Source organism: Daucus carota, chromosome 4 (assembly GCF_001625215.2).
Source record: "Daucus carota subsp. sativus chromosome 4, DH1 v3.0, whole genome shotgun sequence".
NCBI lineage: Eukaryota > Viridiplantae > Streptophyta > Magnoliopsida > Apiales > Apiaceae > Daucus > Daucus carota.
In genome coordinates, this window is record NC_030384.2 from 38,555,212 (window position 1) to 38,578,156 (window position 22,945).

The window sequence follows — 22,945 nt, forward strand, 5'->3', positions numbered from 1 at the left end:
TCAACTATATATCTCCTATCCAAACAAGAGTTAAAAAAAGCAAGTCAACTGTTTCATTCTTTACCAACTCACCCAACTGCCATTATATCCCACCTAGAATTCAATATATACTTGAATGAACGTGCGAACTGGGGACACAAATCCAAGATTTTGTAATTTTTGCTCCTTTTACAAAAACCCCTGTTCAAGAAACATTTGGTTTTTTATTTTTTTTCTTGTTTTTTTTTTTTGGTTTTATTAGTGTGATCAAGTGTGTTGTGAATAGAAATGGCGGGAGAAGCAAGTGGTAAGCAGAGAGAGCTTGATCAAACACCAACATGGGCAGTGGCTGGTTTTTGTGCTGCTTTCATCATTATTTCCATTCTTATGGAGAAGATTCTTCACAAACTTGGAGCTGTAATATTTTTATTATTTTCTTCATTAATTCTCTCTTTAATTAATCTTTCTGCATTTGTGGAAACTATTCTTCTGTTGTCTCTTAAGTATCTTGATTTTTCTATAAAGGGTTTCGTATAACTTTTCGAAATTTATTGTTTCTGTCTGTTTGGTGCTGAATTTTTGTCTAATCATGACTTCTTTTTATTATTCCAAATTGATTGTTTTTGTTTCTGTCTGTTTCGTAATTATGTTTGTAAATCAAATTTTTATTATTGAGTTGGTCTGAATTTGAGTTTATGTACTTTTTACTTGAATATTTTTCTTGGCTATTTAACTAATTTTAGAATAAGCTGAATTGTCTAAAAATCGCTGCATGTTTTTTCAGTGGTTTATGAAGAAGCATAAGAAAGCTCTTTTCGATGCTTTGGACAAAGTTAAAGCTGGTAAAGACCTGAATTCTTCTCTAATTCATACATTGTAATACCTCTATCAGGGCTCAATATTAACTTTCACGGAATTGCTGCAGAATTGATGATTCTCGGTTTCATTTCATTGATCCTCACATTCACTCAGTATTACATTGCTGAAATATGTGTTCCGCAAGATGTTGCAAATTCAATGTTGCCCTGTCCTCGTAACAACACTGATATTAAGAAGAAATTAGGTAGGCTTTTAGCGGATGATGAAGAAAAGTCACCATCTAAAGATTCTAAATTTACTTGCAAAGAGGTAATGTGCGCGTCACTCATGCATCTATCTATTCATATATTTAGACATATCCCTTTGCAAAGTTTTTTTTAGACTTTTCTTCAAAGAGCATCCTTGTCACTGCAGACTGATAGCTGGGAACATTAACTTCAATTTCTAATTATTCGTATATCTGTATAAGGTTATTCCACTACCAATTCAACTAGACTTGCCAAATGTGTTAGAAGTTGATTTTTAGATGAATAAGACCTGAAATTTCATTGGCTAGAAACTTGAAGTCAGGCAAATGTTATGGGTTAAAACCTTCCAGTGGGTTGCTATGCAGTGTCAGTCATTGTAATTTAAACTGGTAGCATTATTGTTGAAATATAACATAAGATCCATTTGGGGCATTCCTACACCTTAAGATTTTAGATGGATTGGTTCTCAACATGATATCAGAGCGACTCTCACAATTTACTATGGACACGGAGGCATTAATAGCCCCAAAGATGGGCTCCCGTGATCACTCTTCAACCCAAAAATGGGATTTCGAGTGAGGGGGAGTGTTGAAATATAACGTAAGATCCATTTTGGGGCATTCCATTAAGTTGAGATCATTTTTAGATTAATGTTTAATCGTTGTCACATATTTGAACCTTATCTTTTCTGTTCCTCATAATTCCACAACCCTTCTAATATACATAACAGACTAATGGTCTTTGCTTATTAATGTCCTGTAACAGGGGAACGTACCGCTGATAAGTAAGGATGGACTGCATCAGCTACACATCCTTATATTCTTCTTGGCAGTCGTTCATGTTTTATACAGTGCCATAACTATGGCTCTTGGGAAATTAAAGGTATTCCATAAACTGAAAAACTTAGAAGTTGCTCCTTGATGCTCCACCTAGACAGTTTTTGTTGCAAAACTGAAATGGCAGAATGCTTACTGAATATTTTACCTGTACAGATCCGAGGCTGGAAGGCCTGGGAGCAGGACACTGCCTCTGATGACTATGAGTTTGCCAATGGTATAACTTATCAGAAAGCAATACCTCTGTTCTCCATAGTTTAATTATTAGTCGTCTAACATATGCATTTGTGGGGCTATCTATAACTTAGTTCTTCTCATTAATCGAATATGCAGATGCTTCAAGATTTAGGCTTGCTCACGAGACATCCTTTGTTAGAGCCCACACAAAACTGTGGACTAGGATTCCCTTCGTGTTTACTATTGTAAGATAGCATTTCTCGCTGTTTTTCATGAGACATCTAGATACCAAATGTAAAGTTTTATGTTATATATGGTGTATATGTCATTCAAGTATTCAGCATAAGGACTAGCACATGATGTGCCAGTTTTATGGCACCTAATTCAGTGTTACAATACTATATATAAACTTATATAAGACCAATAATTATATATATGCAGTGCAACTTGTCATTCAGCATATAATGTGTTTGGTCTTCACTCTTCAGTATTTATACATTTAAAGTAATATAATAATGTTAAAGTACTCATGCAGTAGCATATTGTTTGCAGGGATGCTTTCTTCGACAATTTTTCCGGTCTGTTACAAAGTCCGATTACTTAACCTTGAGAAATGGATTCATCAATGTGAGTTTCACGTTGCACATACTTCTGTAAATACCATGCAGCATAAAGGACCAAATATAAGTATTGTTTTCTTCTTTTTCTGTAGGTTCATTTAGCACCTAGAAGTAGGTTTGATTTCCAAAAGTATATTAAAAGGTCTCTAGAGGATGACTTTCAGGTAGTTGTTGGAGTCAGGTAGGTTATCTTTTATACATCAAAAGGCTTAGACAAACTGTTCTTGCATATTTGTTTCATAAGTTTCTTCCTGAAATCAATTAACAACAACAACTTTCTTCCTAAAATTTACAGTCCTGTGTTGTGGGCATCATTTGTGATTTTCCTGCTCATAAATGTTGACGGTATGTATCTTTCCAAGGACTTCCGCGAGAAAAAAATTCAGTTCTAGTTTTATAAGAAATGTCATTTTTAATTCATTACAGGATCGGAGGCATTGTTCTGGGTATCATTAATTCCACTTGTGGTAAGATATCTGTCCTTGATATGCCTTTGATCTATCTATTCAGGAGGATAAACCCTGACTTTGTTATTTAACAGATCATATTAGCTGTTGGAACAAAGCTACAATCCATTTTGACACAAATGGCTACTGAAATCATTGACAGACATGCAGTGGTCCAAGGAATTCCTCTTGTGCAAGGATCAGACAAGTATTTTTGGTTTGGTCGGCCTAAATTGGTCCTCTATCTAATCCACTTTGCTCTATTTCAGGTATTAAACGTCTTAATAGTAATAATAAAAAGAATACAAATTTAAGTGACTTAAATGAGTTTTTCAGCGGAGTGGAAACAGTTACGATGTTTGTGTTTTTCAAAACTCTTGCAATGTGACATTTCCTGATTCCGCTGGTATTTATAATAAGTTTTTTTTAAGAGGCTTTCCACGTGGGAAATGCTATAGTTTCTTTTGGCTGAGTTTGTAGAAGCACATAATTAGTTCTTCTTACAACAACCGGGGGCATCTGATTAGAGTCCCACAAGCTATGAGATTTCAACTCGAAAACCTGAACAAAAGGCTCTCTATAGGAAAGATAGACATGATTGTCTGGATCCTTCTGGAAGACATGATTTTCGGGGTTTTGCTGTACGTTGGGCGCCTTCAAGAGTCAAGACAATGAACAATGGAGGTGGTGGTCCTTCAGCATGACTAAAGGTATTGGGCAATGGAGAAGATGAACAATGGACACTAGTAGAAAAAAAAATGCAGTGTTTGTGTAGAAATTTGGAACTTCCGCCTCTCTTCTCTTCCACCTATTTATTGGTGGAAAGGAAAGGGAGGCTTGCTTCATGGCCTTATTGATCCATGTCCGGAATGTAGTTAATTTGACGGGTCAGCTTGTCTGGGGCATCTCAGCTTCTCAGTGTCAGGTTTGCGCAGACAGGCATGGCAGAGGAGCAGATCCAGCAGGCAGCAGAGCAGGTATGCCATATTTGGCGTCACAATCATGGCCGGTGTTGAAGATCCGAGCTGGATCTGGTGTGTCACAAGGGATTACCTGCATTGTGATTTCATGTTGGTAGCCTTTTTTATCAGAGGGATGTTCGTCTCGGTTGGCATAGGCTTCTAGCCACATGTCCGGCACACATGGGACTTCCCCAGGTTTTTTTGGGATGTTGTGATTTCAGACTGGTCTTGATTTGGGCCATCTCCTATCAGGCCCAGGTATCTCATATGAACAAACTGATAGACAATGTGTTTGCTGATGAAGCAGCTATCTCTGAACTTCAAGGCTTCAGCCTAATAACTGACACCTTTTTACAAGTGTTTACGTCCTTTCTGCTTTAAAGCAAGTGTTAACTAATAGTATCAATCCACAGAAACTTGTGCTAATTTTTTTCTGCTTATATTTACGCCTCTTGTTTATGTAGAGGAAATCTAATCAGTTGTGTGATTTTGCAGAATGCATTCCAAGTAACATATTTCTTTTGGATAACGGTAATATACAATTTTTCACATGCCATTTATCAACATAAACTAGTGTAGGTCATTTAATTTGATGAAACATACAGGTCCCCCTCTAACAGCTGAATTTCCTCTGATATGCAGTACGAGTTTGGTTCAAATTCTTGCTTCCATGACAATTACGAGTTTTTGATAGTCAAACTTTGTGTTGGGTAGGTGTTTCTTCCACGAAAGTACTTACAGCAGCAATTTCATATAAAACTTGTTCAGCGTTGAATGATTAGTGAACCAATACCATATATGTTGTTGAACTGCAGAGTGTCAGTGCTGATTTTGTGCAGCTATATTACACTTCCACTCTATGCCCTTGTGGCTCAGGTAATTTATCTATTACATGTCCTTCTGATCCGATCCGCTATTGAACATTTAGTTTAATCTCTAATGATTGAACATACAAATTTATATGTGGTAGTACCTGAGTATACACACCTTAAGTGAAAATGTCTTCAGATACTGTCCTACGGCGCTTTTAACACCCTCGGCCACATACACACACTTCACATAAAAGGAAAAGGAAACAAGAAACCTTCACAGAAGAAGAAGATATCAGCGTTTAATCAGTATATTTAAATATTTCGCTGGATGCAAATTCTCAGATGGGTTCACATATGAAGAGATCCATATTTGATGAACAAACTTCCAGAGCCTTACTAAATTGGCAAAAAGCTGCTAAGAAGCATGCTGGAAGAGCAGCAGGATCTACTACTACGCATAGAGGAAGAACAGAAGAATCTGCTAATGGAACGCATGGAGGAAGAACAGAAGAGTCTGCTAATCGATCTTTTGAGGATGCTAGCCCTATTCCCATTGCTCCAGTGGCATCAGCTTCAACGTCCAATATTCACTCCTCACCGCCCACACTTCATCGCTTCAAGACGACCGGGCACTCTTCTTATGACGAGTACAAGGCGTCAGTTTTGGAAGTTGATCCCCTTGCTGAATCCGCTACAGCCAGATTGATTGTAAGAGTTGATAATGGTGATATGAATGTTGAATTAACATCAGTACAGCCCAGTGAAGCACTGCAGGATAATGATTTTACATTTGGGACGCTAGCACCCCCACACAAAAGTTGATCAGGGCAAGTGTATAATATAGTCACCTGATTTACTTGTATAGTTCTCTTTTTATGTAAATCAAGCAGCCTGTTGTAGTTCACAGTTTTGTCCATTAATCAAAAAGCTTTGAAGCACATTTATCAGTAAATTTCCTCATGATTTTTGCCAAGATCAGTAGAAATTGGTTATCCTAAGAATTCAAGTACTGAAATTTGTTACTTTACACACCTTTGCTAGATAATTAGGCTATTTTTGATTTGTACATTTACATCTCTCTGCTCACAGACTAATTTAAACTTGATCTACGTCGTATAAAATGATCTAATGATGATCTGCGGTACTGGATTGATTCAGGAAGCATGCTGAACTATGCAGTAGGTTCCTAATGCCAGGTCTGTTAACGCTAAACGAGTGCTTCTTCTCACTTAGCTTTGAGTTGTGTCTACTTTTGTGAACTAATTATACTAATCTCTTTGAAACTGAATTCACAACTTCAAGTACATGAAAGTGAAATGTTGGAATGTAGGAAATTGAAAAGCAATGGCTAAAATAGTTACTCATCAGAAGCACAGTTGAACAAGTTATCCACACTTAAAAGCTCAGACAGGAAAGGCCAGACACCAACTCAGTACAGAAACGTATACAGAAAAAATATAGAAAGGATGACACTGCTTTAGATATCCGACAATGGCTGAAAATTATTTTTCTTCCTCCAGACAACCACCAATTAGCACTTTAGAGTTATCTCAAAAACGTTGCCAGCGCTCTCAGCATCAAACTTGAAACATAAGCTCTTTCTATGTAGACATGTCAGATTGTTTAGCTCCCACAGCAAAGAATTCTGTAATGACTTCAAGTGGCATACCCTTTGTTTCAGGCACTTTCATGTACACAAAGATCCATGCAATAGCGCATACAAAAGCATAACAGCCAAAAACACCGGAAAGGCCAACGCTGTTGAGCATAACTGGAAGAGAGTACGTGACTAGAATGTCCCCAAACCAAAATGTCAGAGCAGTTATGGCAATGCAAAGGCCACGAACACGTGTGGGAAAGATTTCAGAGCAGAGAATATTGGGGATAGGTCCGAAGCCCATGACAAAGAAACAGAAGTAAACGATAACACAAACAGTTGAGATAATTGCATGGAGGACAGAACCTAAGTTAATGGTGTTTGCCAGCACAAGGAGAACGAGTGAAGCTAGTAGGACTGGAAGGGTACCCAGCAGCAGAAACCTGGACATGATAATACCAGTCAAGACAGAGGAGATACACTTATGAATGATTAACCCTACCTTGTCTAGGCTTGTGAAACAAAGATATATATTACCTTCTTCCTGCAATATCCATCAGTCTCATGGCAACAGCAATGCTTGGAATCATCAACAAGGTTGTGAGTCCACTTATGAGGAACGAAGCGGACTCTGAACTAATACCCAAGTCAGATAAAAGAATTCCCACACCTGCTTGATCAAGAATTTGAGGTGTATAGTACATCACCCCATTGATGCCAGAAAACTGTGAAACAAATGATCACTATCAGAATTCTGCAATTAATTTAGATCCTACATAAATAAGATATTAAAACAAGGTCACTAGAGAAAATGAGCTGTTACAAAACCAAATTACCTGTTGAAGTATTTGAATTCCTACTCCAACAATCAGTGCATGCTTCACACCTGGTTCGAGAAGATCACTCCAACTTGGTCCTCCCTTGGCAGATTTAGGTCGTTGAGTCATTGCTGCTCCCACTGGGTGCTGACCAGGGAGATTTTCTACATGAAGGACAGATTGGCTAACAAGAGCAGATGCATGAACTGCATCTCCTGCAGTCATATCAGCACCAGAAGGTGATAGAATAGAACCACGCCGTGATATTGGGTTACTTTCCTGGTGCAAGTAGATTCTTCTAAGTCCTCCCTTCTTTCCGTCATGACCTTTCCTCCCCGCATATTTATATGCTAAATGCCAACCACCACCAATACCCATGCTGCTCACCGCTTCCCCTGCATTTCCTTGGAAGAGGCTGCTATGATGCCGTAAGCTATATAAGCTGCTCTTGGAGGCCGCAGCAGCACCTCCTTCCCTCTCTGCTGTGCTAGTTTGGCGCGAGAGCAATGGGCTTCTTACGTTATCATCAGATTCTCCCCCAGAAGCATCAGAATAGTGGTGATCACCCTCTCTGTGAAGATTCTCTTCGTCCCATTGGTCATTGACAGGCTGTTCAGGCACATTCAACATGCTTCCTGTATGTGAAAAGAGCATACTTCCCATCTCTGGAAGCTTCTCATGAACACTGCCAAACAGAGTGACCATAGGGTCCATCATAGAAGCACTCCGGACTGCCATGCTTCCGGTACGAGACATCACACCGAGCATACTCTGCCCTCTCACAGCTTTGGCAACCAATGACTGGCCTTGTCCAGCACCGTATAATTTAATTTTATCTTTCTCTACATGATCTGGATCGCCTGCAATCTCGTTGTCTGGCTCAATTATGTACTCTTCTATAGTTGTGTCAGCTCCGGTTCCAAGTCCTTCAACCAATAAGACCATTTCACCTGTAAACACATAATTCTTCGACATAAGATCACGGTCATCACTTATGAGTTTCAATCTTAAATTAACTTCATTTTCACTTTGCAGTTACATAATGAAACAAATTTTCAATATATAATGCAGACAAACCTGAGACATCTTCCCTTCCACGTAATCTCTGTAAAACATGTTTAGCCTCTTCCATCCGACCTTTACTCGCGAGCCACCTAGGAGATTCAGGCAGAAAGAATGCTGCCAATGCAAAATATACTACAGATGGTATAGAGAGAACCCCGAGCATCAATCTCCAGCTAGGAGCATCCAACAATGACATTCCAAAAACCATGCAGTACGCGAAGAACATTCCAACACAACCAGTGAACTGTGGAAGGGTATTCAGCAAGCCCCTTATCTCTGATGGGGCGGTCTCAGATATATAGAGAGGGACAAGAGTGACAGCAAGACCAACTCCAAATCCATCTATAAGCCTTGCAATAAGCAGGACATAGACATTCGGAGACCAAAACATCACTATACCGCCAAGAAAATAGAGAACTGATGAGGCAATAATCATAGGGCGCCGCCCAACTGAATCTGATACTGGTCCAGAGAATGTTGTGATAAGAGTGGCTCCAATTAGTGACATGGCTACAATCAGCCCTTCTAGGGTAGGCTGCGTTTCCAAACTAAATTCCCTTTTTATGTAAAAAACTGCCCCTGCAACACCTCATTGGATAAGTATCATGTACACTCAAAGCTTCAGAAAGAAACAATGGCATATAAAAAAGTCTGACTGTGTTGAAATATAGAATAAGATCCAATTGGGACCTTCCTCAAACACCTTACGGTTTTAGATGGACCGGTTCTCAACATAGTATCAGAGCTCTAGTCTGGGACAATATTCTCACAATTTAATATGGACACGAAGGAATGGTCACCTAATTACATCAAATATTAAACTAACACATACATATATGATTGATTATGTACCTGCTATTGTTGCATTGTCCCATCCCTGCAACATATTGCCAATTGTGGCAGCAACGGCCACAAGCACAGCTCCTCTCATTCTCCTTGATTAAGCTTTTTTATGTGGGAAATCACTTAAACTTCTGTTTCAACTGTTAAATCCAACTGTTAAATCCTCTGCAAGTTCTTTACACTGGCAGGTCTCCAGATCATATCCTTAATGTACATTTGATTTCAAGATGCTGAAACCACCACATCGCACAATCAGAATTTCATCTCCGATCTACACATAAAATAAAAAAAAAAAAAAAAAACTAATGCACGATCCAACAAATGTACAATTAAACGTATAAAGCTAAAAAAAAATTAAAAATTAAAAAATGTACATAAAATGATGAAGAAGAAACTGAGATGCTGGCAAGTGGTTCATTCGTATGAAAGCGGAAGAGATGTGTTAAAATGAATTAGACATGGTATTAGAACTGAAGGAAATCTTGTTGTGTGTGTTTGCATGTACATATTATGGGTGAGTTTTTGAGTGAAAGTGAGGAGGAAATACGAGAAAGTATAGCAAACATATGCATTTTACTAGTTCAAACCGAGATGTCGCTATGACCAAGAAACTCTGATATGTTCACTCTTCTTCCGCGTTTTTATACAAAGTTTTTTATTTGTCAGGTAACGTGTTATACTTTGTTGATTTTTTTTTTCCGAAATAAACGTTACTTTATTGATTTAAAAAGAATTTTGTTATTATTTATTTAGATGTTACAATCTTATTCTATTGTGCTTGATTAGTTGTTTTATAATAAATTTACACAAAATAGAAGGTAATTTCCTACGGAATCTTTTGATAGGAAATAGTCGAATTAATATCCCAACACCACATTTGATAGAAATAGGCCTATTAACGGATTGGATTCGGACCAAATCAGTTGAAATTATATCCCAACACCACATTTTATAGGAATAGGCCTGTCAATGAATCGGATTCGGACTGAATCAGCCTAAATTTATTTATTCTATCAAATCGAGATCAGATCTTTTACGATCCGATCCATATCCAAATCTATTAGATTACACATCACGAATCGGATATCCGGATCCATTTAGCTTTTTTTGATTTTTTTGATTTAGATTTAAAAAAATTAAAAAAATAATAATCATGTTGGTGATTCTTTAAATTCAAGAAGAACTCCTGACAAAAAAAAAATCAAAAAGAACAAGATTAAATGAAACAATTATGTACACAAATTAAGTTAAATAAGGAAAATACACAAAATGGTGGAATTTCGTATGGGTATTAGTTGCTCCAACTTTAAAACTCATGTATACTAGTTAATTAAATGATTTTTCAAACACACTCCCGATCCACGACTCACATGAATAGTATGTGATAGACTATTATAACAAAATTTGGGTGATGATCAATAGAGTTTTATTCGAGTAAATAGATTATTAACTAAGTATTTATTAACAAAATTTTAGATTTTATAAAACTACAACGTTTTAAAAAGTTTAGTTACATTTATTTAATATTTATTTATAAATTATTAGCACGTACATATGTATTTATCTTTAATGGTTACCATATTATAATTAGAAATTTATTTATTCAATGGTTCAAAGAAATTTTTTAAGTGAAATATTTGTAGTATTAATTTTTTTATATAAAAAATGTATAAATGTGTTTTTGAATTAAAAAACAATTATGTAAGTTTATTGAATTTTTCTAGAGAGTGTATCCTGAACTTAGGTGAACATAAATATATGTTAGAGATTACATTGCATGTGTTTTTGATTGTCGTGGTTTGTTTATGTTGAATTGAAATTTCCCCGTGGAAAGATTTTGTTAAATTTTTTTTTTTAATATAATATCTATAGTATTGGCTAGAATTAATTCTTTATATTGTTTTATGAAGAATTTTAAATGATATCCTGCAGATCTGTATATGTTACAAATAAAATCATATTAGTGACGAACACGTAAATACGTACGACTCGAAGGATATAATTTTATAGTGAGTAAATGTCCAAGTCAACAATCATAACATCCGTCTACAGATTGATTGAAATCATTTTTTACATGCCTGTAGATTATTTCCCGTATCCACCGGATTTTGTCATGTGGATACGCAGTTATTATTCACCAGTCAAGTGTCGACTATAAATCCCCATATTACACAGATGTACTTCTTCATTCTCAATTATAGACTTGAATATTTCAGAAACTCATTTTTCATACTCAACAACATACTATTTTTCTGTTAACACCAAGTCCAAAAAAATGAATAATCATAGTGATGACGGATGGAGTCATGAAGAGAATAAGTTATTGGAGGATTTACTTGAACCCCAGATTGATGATGGATGGACATCCGAAGATAACAAGTTAGTCGGGGACTTGCTGGAGGATCTAGAGGTCATTGAGTCATCGAATAATGGCTCCAGAGATATTGTAAAGGAGGATAATGGTGGTCCATCGAAGAAAAGAAGGGTGACAAAAAAGCCGAGGGCAAAGCCAATTCCATGGACTGAAGATGAACACAAGTAATGTAACACTATTTTTTGTACTTTTTAGAAATAAAAGCATTGATTAATAATCAACAACTTTTTTAATTATGTTTATTCTCATTATTTTAGATATTTGTTGTGCAGGTTGTTCTTACTAGGGCTTCAGCGGTTTGGAAAAGGGAAATGGAAAGCCATATCAAATAACTATGTGCATACCAAAACTCCAAGTCAAATTGCTAGTCATGCCCAAAAATTTAATAAGCGCATTGACAATTCTACACCTCTGGAAAAACGCAGGCGAAGTATCAATGATATCTGGTTTGTGGAAGAAGACTTTGATTTCTCAACCTACAATCAACCAAGTTCTATAAATCCCCCGCCAAATGTCCAACAAAATTATGCTCCTCGTACTATTCAACCTCAAGTTCTTAATAATATAAATCCTCAAATAATTGTGTCTCAGAATTTCATTCCTCCGAATTCTCAGCATGTGGCTTACAACCAGCCAAATTTTATAAGTCCCCAACCAATCATGCCTCAAAACTATGTTCCTCATACTATTCAACATCCGGTACTTCACAACATAAGTCCTCAACCAATCATGTCTCAGAATTTCGGTCCTCCTAATTTTCAATATTTGGCTCAGAATCAAATGCAACAAACTATCATGTTCCCTGAAAACGACTACTAGTAGTGTTAATTAGTGGATTTGTAGCACTAATATGTTCTATATAAGGGAAAAATAAGGTTATATATATATTGTAGTTTGTTATAGTCATATAATAATAATAATCAAATTTTATGTAGTAACCTAATAGTTCTAAGATGAATATGTACTCTTATTGTTCTCATTGTATTGTTCAACTATGTTCTCATATAAGTATTTTATTATTATAGCCTATAGTTCAAATGTGTAAAGATTTACCATTATAGATGAATGTTATTTACAAGTTCTATGTATAAAGGATAATCAAGGAACCTGAAAGTGGTTAAAGAAAGTATGAATTTATTGATGATATTATGGGGAGTACTTAGCACTTTACCCTATTTTTCGGCGCTTTTCGAATTAGTCGGAAACATATTTTTTGTCATATTACACCTCTAAATTCATACTCATTTTATTTTGCACCCTTTTAACCAAATTCCGTCCAAATTGACTATTACCGTTAGCATAAGTCAGGATAAAATATTAAAGATGTATATAATCATAATCTAATTTTGAAGAAATCTTTCATATTTTACCTTTTTTCATGCTAAAATAACAGTCAAAAGGTTGCAAAATAAAGCAAGTTCAAAATATAAACGATTAATTACCTTTTAACCCTCGAAGTTTGGATGGATATTTTGATGCGGCCTTGATATTTAAAGTCGTTCGATTCAATCCTTAAAGTTTCACTATTGTACCTTTTGGCCTTTTTTTCAAATAACGGTATGTAACGGAGGGTAAACTTGACAATTCATATTCAGGGTAAAGTTTGGGCGTACCTTTTAACCCTTAAAGTATACATCTCGTTCCTTTTAACCCCTAAAGAATACATTAAAATACATTAGATGTTCCTTTTAACCCTCGATGTTTAATGCCCCTTTTAACCCTCACGTGTGAAATGTCAACTTTGTACACCCCGTTATATACCGGTATACGGCATAAGGGCTAAACAGTACATTCGAAAAACTTGGAGGGTTGAATCGAACGACTTTAAACATTGAGGCCGCATCGAAACATCTATCCAAACCTCGAGTGCTAAAAGGTCATTAAGCCAAATATAAACGTACAACATGTATAAAACATAGTTTAAGAGCAAATAAAAATTGCATCCAAAGATAAGGGGTGCAAAGTGCTAATTACTCTATTATGGAATACGAGAGCTAGCTAATTTTATAAGACTTTGCCAAAAAAGAAGCCACAAACTCTAAATTCCATAGCAATAAAAAAATTAAAGGAGGAGCATAACCCTTTTGTAGGTAATTTGTTTTATAATGTTGAGGCTCATCATGCTTTTAACACTTTCTCATCTCCATCCTTACTATAAATATGCCTCATGTGAAAGTCATAACTAATTTGTTTCAGAATTAATCTCTCTCAGGAATTTCAGCTATCAATTTGTGTGCACAACACAAGTTATAATTCAGGATCACCACAAATTGGAGCTTTATTATCCAAATATGACTCTTAATCGGATATTTATTAATTATTAAGTTTCAAGTGAGAGACAAACCTCAACACAACATAACAAATCCTCAAAAGAAGACATAATACGTGGAACTCAAACGAGGGTGTACCAACATAAGCTGTAAACTTCACACAAGCAATAATTAAAGTAACAAGTAAAACTAGAATATAAAAAAAAAAGAAGAAGAATATTTGTTGGCCAAGTGAAAGAACTTCTCTCTTTTATTTCATTTATATATCTATTATTATTCAATGTAACACGCACCTTTAAAATTAGTTGATAATCCACTAACGTTCACATATCTTAGTAATCATAGCTTAGTTTAAGAAATAACCAAGAATACGTGTTGGGACATATATATCAAGTCCAAATCTACTCACGACAAAGAGTTTGACCCCCAACGCTGTGGTGCATATACCTCTAATAAGACCTTAAAAAATTAACCTTTTGACATCCAAATCTAATCTCCACCATTCAAAATTTGGAAATCGTGTGAGGGAGATGCTTTCTAAAATCCAGGGTGATACGATCATTGTAGCTCTGAAGAAATAAAATAATTCCGGTGAATTTTTCCCAACCTTTCAACCTTCATTCATATTATGTGTCCGTCATACATTAACATTAAAAATTAAAAGATGCCATCTTAAGAAGGAGATTCTTCTATCAAAAAATCGAAAGATGTCTCGTTTAATATGAAAATATTATATTTTTTGAAATATTCCTTTAGAATAGTGAACCATAGTCCATAAATAGAGATACATGTGCTTAAAAAAATATTTTTCTTTCATATGTGTTATTATTATAAAATTTTAGGATTTTTCCGATGAACTATGTAGTCATAAGGTTTCTACCCAATAAACCTTGAAAGAGTTTGGTGGGGATGAAAATAAGCTGGGAGGAGCATCAGTCTGAGGAGATGGTGGCTTCCATGCACCATTCCAGCTTCTAAAGTTTGACACGCCCTTCATATATGAAAAATGAGTTAATTATTACTCCCTCCATCCCAAATTAGATGAGCCTTTTGGGGAAAAGATTTATCCCAAAATAGTTGAGCTTCTCCGCTTTCAATGCATATTTATCAACTATTTTCCATCCTTACCCTCTCTTATTTATCATTTCAATGTACCACTTGCTAATATACAATAGGAAGTCAACACAATAAATATGGGCAAAGATGGTAAAAGAAACAACCATTTAATACTCCTTAATATGTGTGAAATGAGCAAAAGGCTCATCTAAATTGGGATGGAGGGAGTATAATATTAATACATGCACGAAGAAGGGCTCCTTCCAATTTCTAACCACCCACAACAGTTTCTTTACAAAACTAACCACCTTTTTTTTCGTTTTACAAATGTAACCACCCTAATTCTTTACAGCGCGGGCGAACACAAAAGAGAATGTTCGCCCTTGCCAGGGGCGAACACCATGACACTTATACGTTGTGTACGCCCTCGCCAGGGGCGAACACAATGACACTTATTTGATGTTATGTGTTAAACTGTAGTGTAATAATACTGGCTAGTACACTTGTCTTGAGTCTTATTGTTTTTGTGTCACATTCTTTGTGGGAAGTTTTCGTGTCACTTTACTACATTAGTACCGGACTGCATTCCATCACTAAATTTTCATTATAAATATTGTGGGTGTTTGGCGGGGCTTTTAAGCCCCGTTTCTGGACTTTTAAGTTATAAGCAATTATTCGTACTGTTTGTGTAAAAAGTTGAGAAGCACTTATAAAAAGCTACGATTCCTAACTTTTGTTTCATGACTTCCGCTTTTTTCCCAAACACTTTAATCACTTATAAGTCTTAACTAACTTCTAACTTCTACTTCACTTTTTTATTTTAAGCAAGAAGCACTTATTTTAACCTCACTCAAACGGCCCCATTGTCAAACTATTCATTTTCTTTGACTGAACTATATATGTTTGGGTTCAAATTGTTTATAAAATATATTTCTTTTATTATTTTAACATTTCATATGCAACATAAAAATTTTATATATAAATTTTACATTTGGAAACAAAATTTTTAAAACAAAAGTATAATATCAAATTTTATAAAAAAGTTTAAGATACGTGGGAAAAGAAAATAAAAAGTGAATGGGACAGGAAATACAACGTACGACCACAGATTTTAAAAAGAAAATAAAAAGTGAATGGGACAGGAAATATTTTTGTAATTCTTTTTCTGAATAAAAATATAACATAAATATTTTTGTTCAGAAAAAGAAAATTTTAGAATATCAATTTTAAATATATGGTCAAACTTTCTAAAGATACGTGTAAAAAGTCAAACGTCCTATACAATGGACCGGAGGGAGTACACGAATAAAATTCGTTAGTGTTTTAATACAAAAAAATCTTGAATTAACTAGAAAATCTTGACTAAATATCACTAATTTTTTTGAATATTCTAAAATCACAATTAAATATCTTAATTTTTATTTTTTTAATATTTGTTTTTAGTTCTAATTAGTAACATTTTTTAATTAAATATTGATTTTAACGATCCAAAAAATATACTTCAGAAATGTATTACACATAGTAAAGAAGTTATCACCACTTTTTAGTTTTTAGTCGATAACAAAAGAAATTAAAAATTATATGTAAAAGATATCTATCGAACCTAGTCGGCTGATCTACCGATATCGATTAATAAAAAATCAGGAATTAATCGGAAGGATTAATAAGAGTGAAAATCGTATCGTGTGTATTTTAATATTAAAATATTATTTAATATTTAGTTATTATTGTACTTGTTATTTATTAAGAAATATATATTTACATCATAAATTCTATAATTGTTCATATTTAAAATGATATAATATTTTAATTTTAATAAATAAAAAACTTATAAAAATTAATAGGATTACAAAAATCAAATCAGTTAATAATATTACGGAAATTAATCAATTCGAAAAATTTTACGATAGTATGCATGAAACCTACCCATGAATTTCATTTTATAAACCGGTGTGCGCACATCATATCGATCCAGATCTTCTCTAAATTGATCCAGTCTGGCAAATATACTGACTAGCTAATATTATTACAGCACACTGTGTCCGCCCCCGGCAGGGGCGTACACAACATATAAGTGTCATGGTGTTCGCCCCTGGCAAGGGCGAACATTCTCTTTTGTGTTCGCCTGAGCTGTAAAGAATTAGGGTGGTTACATTTGTAAAACGAAAAAAAGGATGGTTAGTTTTGTAAAGAAACTGTTGTGGGTGGTTAGAAATTGGAAGGAGCCCACGAAGAAGTGTGATTATGCCAACAGAAAAAAAAACTCTTTACTCTTCCATATACGTTCTTTCTAACTCTGTATACGAGAGGATTCAAAAAGAGAAGCTCCTTTTCCCAGAGGTCTATGTTTAATCTATCACTAAAGAATTTGAGATAATTTAAACAATAAAATGTGAATGTTGTTTACAGTTTGATTAATTTATGAGACAATTCCAAATAATTGATTAAAAATTAAAAAAGAATGATATGTGCAAATATAAATATAAATATCAATTCCAAATAATTGATTAAAAATTAAAAATGTTGTTACCTTTTTTTTTTGAATAATAATGTAAATATTACCCTGCGCTATATAATTTTTCTATGGCATGGATGATATGATTCATGTATCGTTTTGGTGTCTCCCGGGCCGAATGCTTTGTAAACTTCAATGGGCCTAATAGAAACAATTTTAAATGGATTTGATCGTAAAGCGTCCTCTTTCCAAGTCTAGTAAACAATGAAACTACTCCTATAAGTTTGGGCCACATACCCGTATAACCATTTTAATATTTTAAATTTCTCTTAAGAAATAAATTTAATAAATTAGCATTCCATGATCCTATATTCCTTGATTCAACTGACTAATCATCCTGTTAATTATTATTATGTATTTTGACTATTTGATTTTTAAAATTCGATTGATATTTATTTTTCAAAACGAAAATAACAGATTTTTAACTTATTAGTATTATATTATATTAATATATTCAACAAATGACTAATTTCCGATTATCGAATGAATCTCAGAAAATGAATAATTATAAATACCAATAGAGTGTATTTATAAGAAAAACCTATATCAATATATATTTTATTTTAGAATATAGAAATTAACTAGAAGTCACCTTAAATAGTGCAGCGAAGTTAGGGCAATACTAAGAGAGACAAAATGATATAGAAATATAAAATAGCGAAAACAATAGTGTTGAAAGGGTGAGAAATGAATTTTTATGTCAAGATAAGAATCGGATCAATATTATCAAAATATAAACAATATTAGGAGATTGATTAAAATTATAAATAACGGTAATGTTTCTTCGAGTTGAACTTTTTTATATAATCTTTATTTATAATATATATTAATTATTTTTAACTAAAGCTTATGCAAGGTCTAGGAATACTATAAGTAATTGCTACTGTATTCTTAATCATATCTAATATCAGTCGAATAGTTCTGCAAATACTCTGAGCTATCCTTTTTTTAAATCATATAAATTTTAAAACGATTAAATATTTTCAATTAAGAAATAAACAGTACTATATGGAACAGACTATTTTTTCAAAATAATTTACCAATCATATAAGCTGAAAGAAATAGCGTAAAGAATGTTTAGTAACAAACAAGCAAGCTAGTGGCCACAATAATCTAAATTCGCTGGGGACAACTCACAAATATTAGATGGTATTATAAATAATAAAATAAGTCGTAGAACGATTTATTAAATTATATAATAGTGTAGTATATACTCCCTCCGTCCCACAATACATGTCTCTTTTGAAAAAATTACGCATATTAAGAAAGCATTGATTAGATAAAATTTTCTCACCTCTACCCCTAATAAATGCATGAATGTAGACTCTTATTCAACCTCCATTAATTGTTATACAACTTTCAAGAAGGGTAATTTTGAAATATTTGCAATATATTTGCATTGGAAACTAAAAGTAGACATGTATTGTGGGACAAAAAAATTTTCCAAAAGAGACATGTATTGTGGGACGGAGGGAGTATTACTTTATTGTCGTGGGAAGCTTGCAAGGGGACATGCTAGACAACTTGATTATATATTATTAACAACCGAAGCGGGTCACCATGAGCTGGGTCCGACCCTACTGCTTGTTGTATATGTCCATTAGATTCTATCCACTCCTCGCAGATCTTGAATTTACGATCTCTAAGTGTACGTCTAATTTAGTTGTGCGAAGACTACAACAATTTTATTAATATAATTCACCATCACGTAATTTAAAATGATAATCGTATGATTACTATCATATTATATGAAAATGTTTGTAATTCCGAAAAATGTTTCCATACTTTTTTTCAATTTACCATACTTTTTTTCAATTTAGATAACAATGTAAGAAGACATTAATAATGAGTTCCATGCATGCACATTAATCATCCAATTAAAATTAATCATATATCTATCACGTTATTTGAGAAAAAGATTGGAGACACAATTTGAGGTACGTAAGAGTGCTCTATATTATAATCATGTTAAAGTAAAACCAAAGGGGTGTAAGTATTTAGGAATTTATAAATATCAAAGGGTAAAAAAAGTAAGAACAAGACACTTGTTAAATATATAATATTAAAAAATATTATATAAATATAAAAATAATTCCTAAACAAATCTTTATTTTCGTCGAAAAATGCCTGTCAAACATGACCAATGGTGCAAGTTAAGTGCAGGCCTGGATGATAAAAGACAAATGTATAGTTAGTGTGTGTGGTTTGATAGCAGTGGACAGTAGGGGTGTGCACGGGTCGGTTCGGCTCGGTTTTTAGCTAAAATCGTTACCGAACCGTACATGTCGGTTCGGTTCGGTTTCTACCTTAAAACCGTTACCGAACCGTTTCAAACGGTTTTTTTCGGTTCGGTTAACCGTCGGTTTGGTTACGGTTTTTTTCGGTTTCTTATAATAAAAATATTATACAAATTTAATAATCAACTCAAAATTTTTTTAATAAAAAATAAGGTATAATCACTAATTAAATATTATTCATTAGTACGTATTTTACCAAAATAAATAAGAAAGAAAATATTTAAAATATAAATACTTATTAATATAATCGAAATGAAGTAGATGAGCACTATTACGGTATGTAAAGATGATCCAGAAATGTAAAATATGAATCAGCCAAGTGTTTTTTTTTTAAGAAAACGAACTTGCATTACTTAGAAATTATCAGAATTCAATACAAGGCTTAGTTACACAGTATCTCTTTATGGAAATGATGTTAATTACTAACTACTCTACTACTCTCTCTCTACTTAAATATAACAAACTACTGTAACTTGCTGACTTGTAACTATAGTTGAGGTGGATAGTTCCTTACTTAGCAGATAATATACCAATAATACCAATGTAATAATTTATTTTATATAAAATATATAATATATAATAAATTATATAATATTATATAAGCGGTTCGGTTTTTCGGTTCGGTTTTAGGTGTAAAACCGTAACCGTCGGTTCGGTTGAGCTACGGTTTTTTTCGGTTTTTGTCGGTTTCGGTTTTTTTCGGTGTGGTTTTTCGGTTTTTCGGCTCGGTTTCGGTTTTTCGGTTTTTTTTGCTCAACCCTAGTGGACAGATGTTTTGTTAGCAGCCGTGTTAGTGTAATGCAGAGCAATAGTACATTTTTGTAAAGGTGAGATGAGAAACAGATAAAGATGAGATTCCGTTGTAGCTAGAAACAAAAGAAAAACCCTTCTTTTAGACATTTCCTGGGAAGGTAGGTCTGGTGGAAACCATTACTTTTCAATTAGGTGTGAGGCCACTACATCCCTTTTTTGTTATCTTTGCCAATTATTAAAATGTAATGTGGGATTTGAATCAAATTTTTATTCCGAGTACTGAAAATGATACTCCCTCCGTCCCTTTTTATCTGTCCATTTTGGAAAAAAAAACACATACCAAGGAATAATTGATTGTATGAACTTTTTCATTAAATACCTCTAATTAATATCTTGAAAATGGTGGAATACCCCTACTTTATGTCTTGAAAACATGAATTCAACCAAGTTTTAAATAAGTCAAGCTTTGAAAATTGAAATTATGGAGATATATTTGAAAAACTATCATTAAATTAGTTTTGAAAGTATAAATGGACAGATAAATAGGGACAAATTCTTACTTCCAAAGTGGACAGATAAATAGGGACGGAGGGAGTATTCGATAGTAACAAGGTCCGACACCCCGGACATTGTTATAATCGAGTTAGACGAACCGTCTTATTTGATTTACGGTTTTTTATTTAGGACTCGTAACCTCGGAAATGGCAGTAAGCAGGCGGTATTGTTGTCAGAGATCTTGCAGTTAGCATAAGAATGTGAAGAACAATTTGGCAAATAAGTTATTGAGGAAACATGCAGAGTTTTATTCTGTTCCCTTGAAAACTTGAAATCTGAGTGATAAGGTTATGCACTGGAGGGTGGAGCAGTAGAGCTGGCACCAGAACTTGCCAGATCAACAAACTGTGTCATTGTCACAACTTAGGAAAACATAACAGATTCCATCATATAAATATATGGAAAAATCTTAAATCTATATTGGAAGTAGTTACTCTAACATTAATGATAACATGGACTTCATGTGACTTTGTCAAGCTTGTGAAAGGAACTTCACTTGCCTACCAGTAATTCAGAACACCTTGTTGAGACCTATATGTGATTTTGCAATTTTGCATATAATTTTGTACTTGCCCTTTTAACAAAAATTTATTTGCTAACACTTATACTCCCTCCATCTCATATTATGTGTCTTGTTTGACTATTGAAGAGTCAAATTGACTAGATTTTGACCGCAAATTGCACATATTATTCAACTTAAAAAATTTTAAAAACTTACTTCATTAGAAAATATATCTAATCCCCTTCAAAATCAATTTTTCAGATTTTTAAAATAATTAATAATATTTTTTTAATTAATGATCAAAGTTGGGTCAAATTGACCATCTAATAGTCAAACAGGACACCTAATATGAGATGGAGGGAGTATTCTGTTTTCCGAGTGAAGAGGGGTATCTGCCAGCTTAGGAGACTCAGATTCGTCTTAAGGGGTGTTTGGCCGGACTTAAAAACCTGACTTCTAGATTTATAAGTTGAAAACATTTATCCGTACCGTTTGTATAAAAAGTCAAGAAGTATTTATAAAAATTTGAGAATGCTAACTTTTGTTTCATAACTTCTACTTCTTTTCTAAACTCTTTAATCATTCATATGTCTTAACTTGCTTCTAACTTTTCCTTAACTTCTTTATTTTAAATAATAAAAACTTATTTTAAACGGCCCCTTAATCTCCGTCCAACCCTGCGGGGAAATTTTTTTTGTCAGCAGTTCAACAGCTGAGAAAGCGAAGGATCTTGATAGAAATGCATCAACCACCCGAATCTGTTTATGGGCCACAACCATCTTTATCTTGTCAACAGAAACTGGTTGAATTGAACTCTGAAGAAGAACTTAACTTTAGAGCCCGATCTACGGCTGTAACTGTGAAGAAGACAATGACGGTTACAGTTGAAATGGATTATCAAACCACATGAAGTGTCCTGGTTACACTGCTGAATTAATGCACAGTACAGCTAAACACGTAGATAGATAAGTAATGTGATCATGTCTACTAGCATTTACGCATGGAAAAGAGGTGCAAGATCAACACGTGAGCTTCGAACCAAACATTTTATCATTAGACTTCGTGTCATCTTTGTAAGATTTTATATTTCAGTACAATTTTTGAAACTTTAAGTAACTAGTCAGAAATTTAGTTTTCTGCTGCGACTAATTCTCTAATTATATTAGTTATGTTAGCTTACAAGCTAAGCGAATAGTAATTATTTTCTGCGGTAAATATTGTTTGTGCGGTATTGTAATATATAACGTCCGAGTATATTTAGGATGATAGAGATAGGAAGATAACGGCGGCAAATTTTACGGTGGAAAGAATTGAGGAAAAAAACGACATCAAATACATCATAGAGTCCGCGGTATTGATGAAAGTATTCGGATAAGATTAAGAAAAAGATAAGAACAAATG

General features: G+C 34.0%; 3 protein-coding genes across 3 annotated transcripts; 2 read left to right on the plus strand and 1 right to left on the minus strand.

Moving 5' to 3' along the window:
- Positions 1-132: 132 nt before the first annotated feature.
- Positions 133-5,851, plus strand: LOC108216313 (MLO-like protein 9). Its single transcript, XM_017389046.2, has 15 exons — positions 133-396; positions 764-821; positions 905-1,107; positions 1,812-1,928; positions 2,039-2,099; positions 2,216-2,304; positions 2,612-2,686; positions 2,772-2,860; positions 2,975-3,024; positions 3,106-3,146; positions 3,221-3,394; positions 4,583-4,618; positions 4,730-4,797; positions 4,903-4,963; positions 5,242-5,851. Exons 1-15 carry the CDS (start codon positions 268-270, stop codon positions 5,719-5,721), a joined length of 1,731 nt encoding a protein of 576 aa, XP_017244535.1. The 5' UTR covers positions 133-267; the 3' UTR covers positions 5,722-5,851.
- A 386-nt stretch (positions 5,852-6,237) lies between these two features.
- LOC108218021 (monosaccharide-sensing protein 2) lies at positions 6,238-9,493 on the minus strand. The gene is made up of 5 exons (XM_017390943.2): positions 9,232-9,493; positions 8,392-8,958; positions 7,333-8,264; positions 7,034-7,221; positions 6,238-6,939 (listed from the first exon to the last, which is right to left on the minus strand). The coding sequence occupies exons 1-5, from the start codon at positions 9,308-9,310 to the stop codon at positions 6,501-6,503; spliced, it is 2,205 nt and encodes a 734-aa protein (XP_017246432.1). The 5' UTR covers positions 9,311-9,493; the 3' UTR covers positions 6,238-6,500.
- Positions 9,494-11,497: 2,004 nt separating this feature from the next.
- Positions 11,498-12,415, plus strand: LOC108217355 (transcription factor SRM1). The gene is made up of 2 exons (XM_017390190.1): positions 11,498-11,760; positions 11,869-12,415. Exons 1-2 carry the CDS (start codon positions 11,498-11,500, stop codon positions 12,413-12,415), a joined length of 810 nt encoding a protein of 269 aa, XP_017245679.1.
- The last annotated feature ends 10,530 nt before the right edge of the window (positions 12,416-22,945 follow it).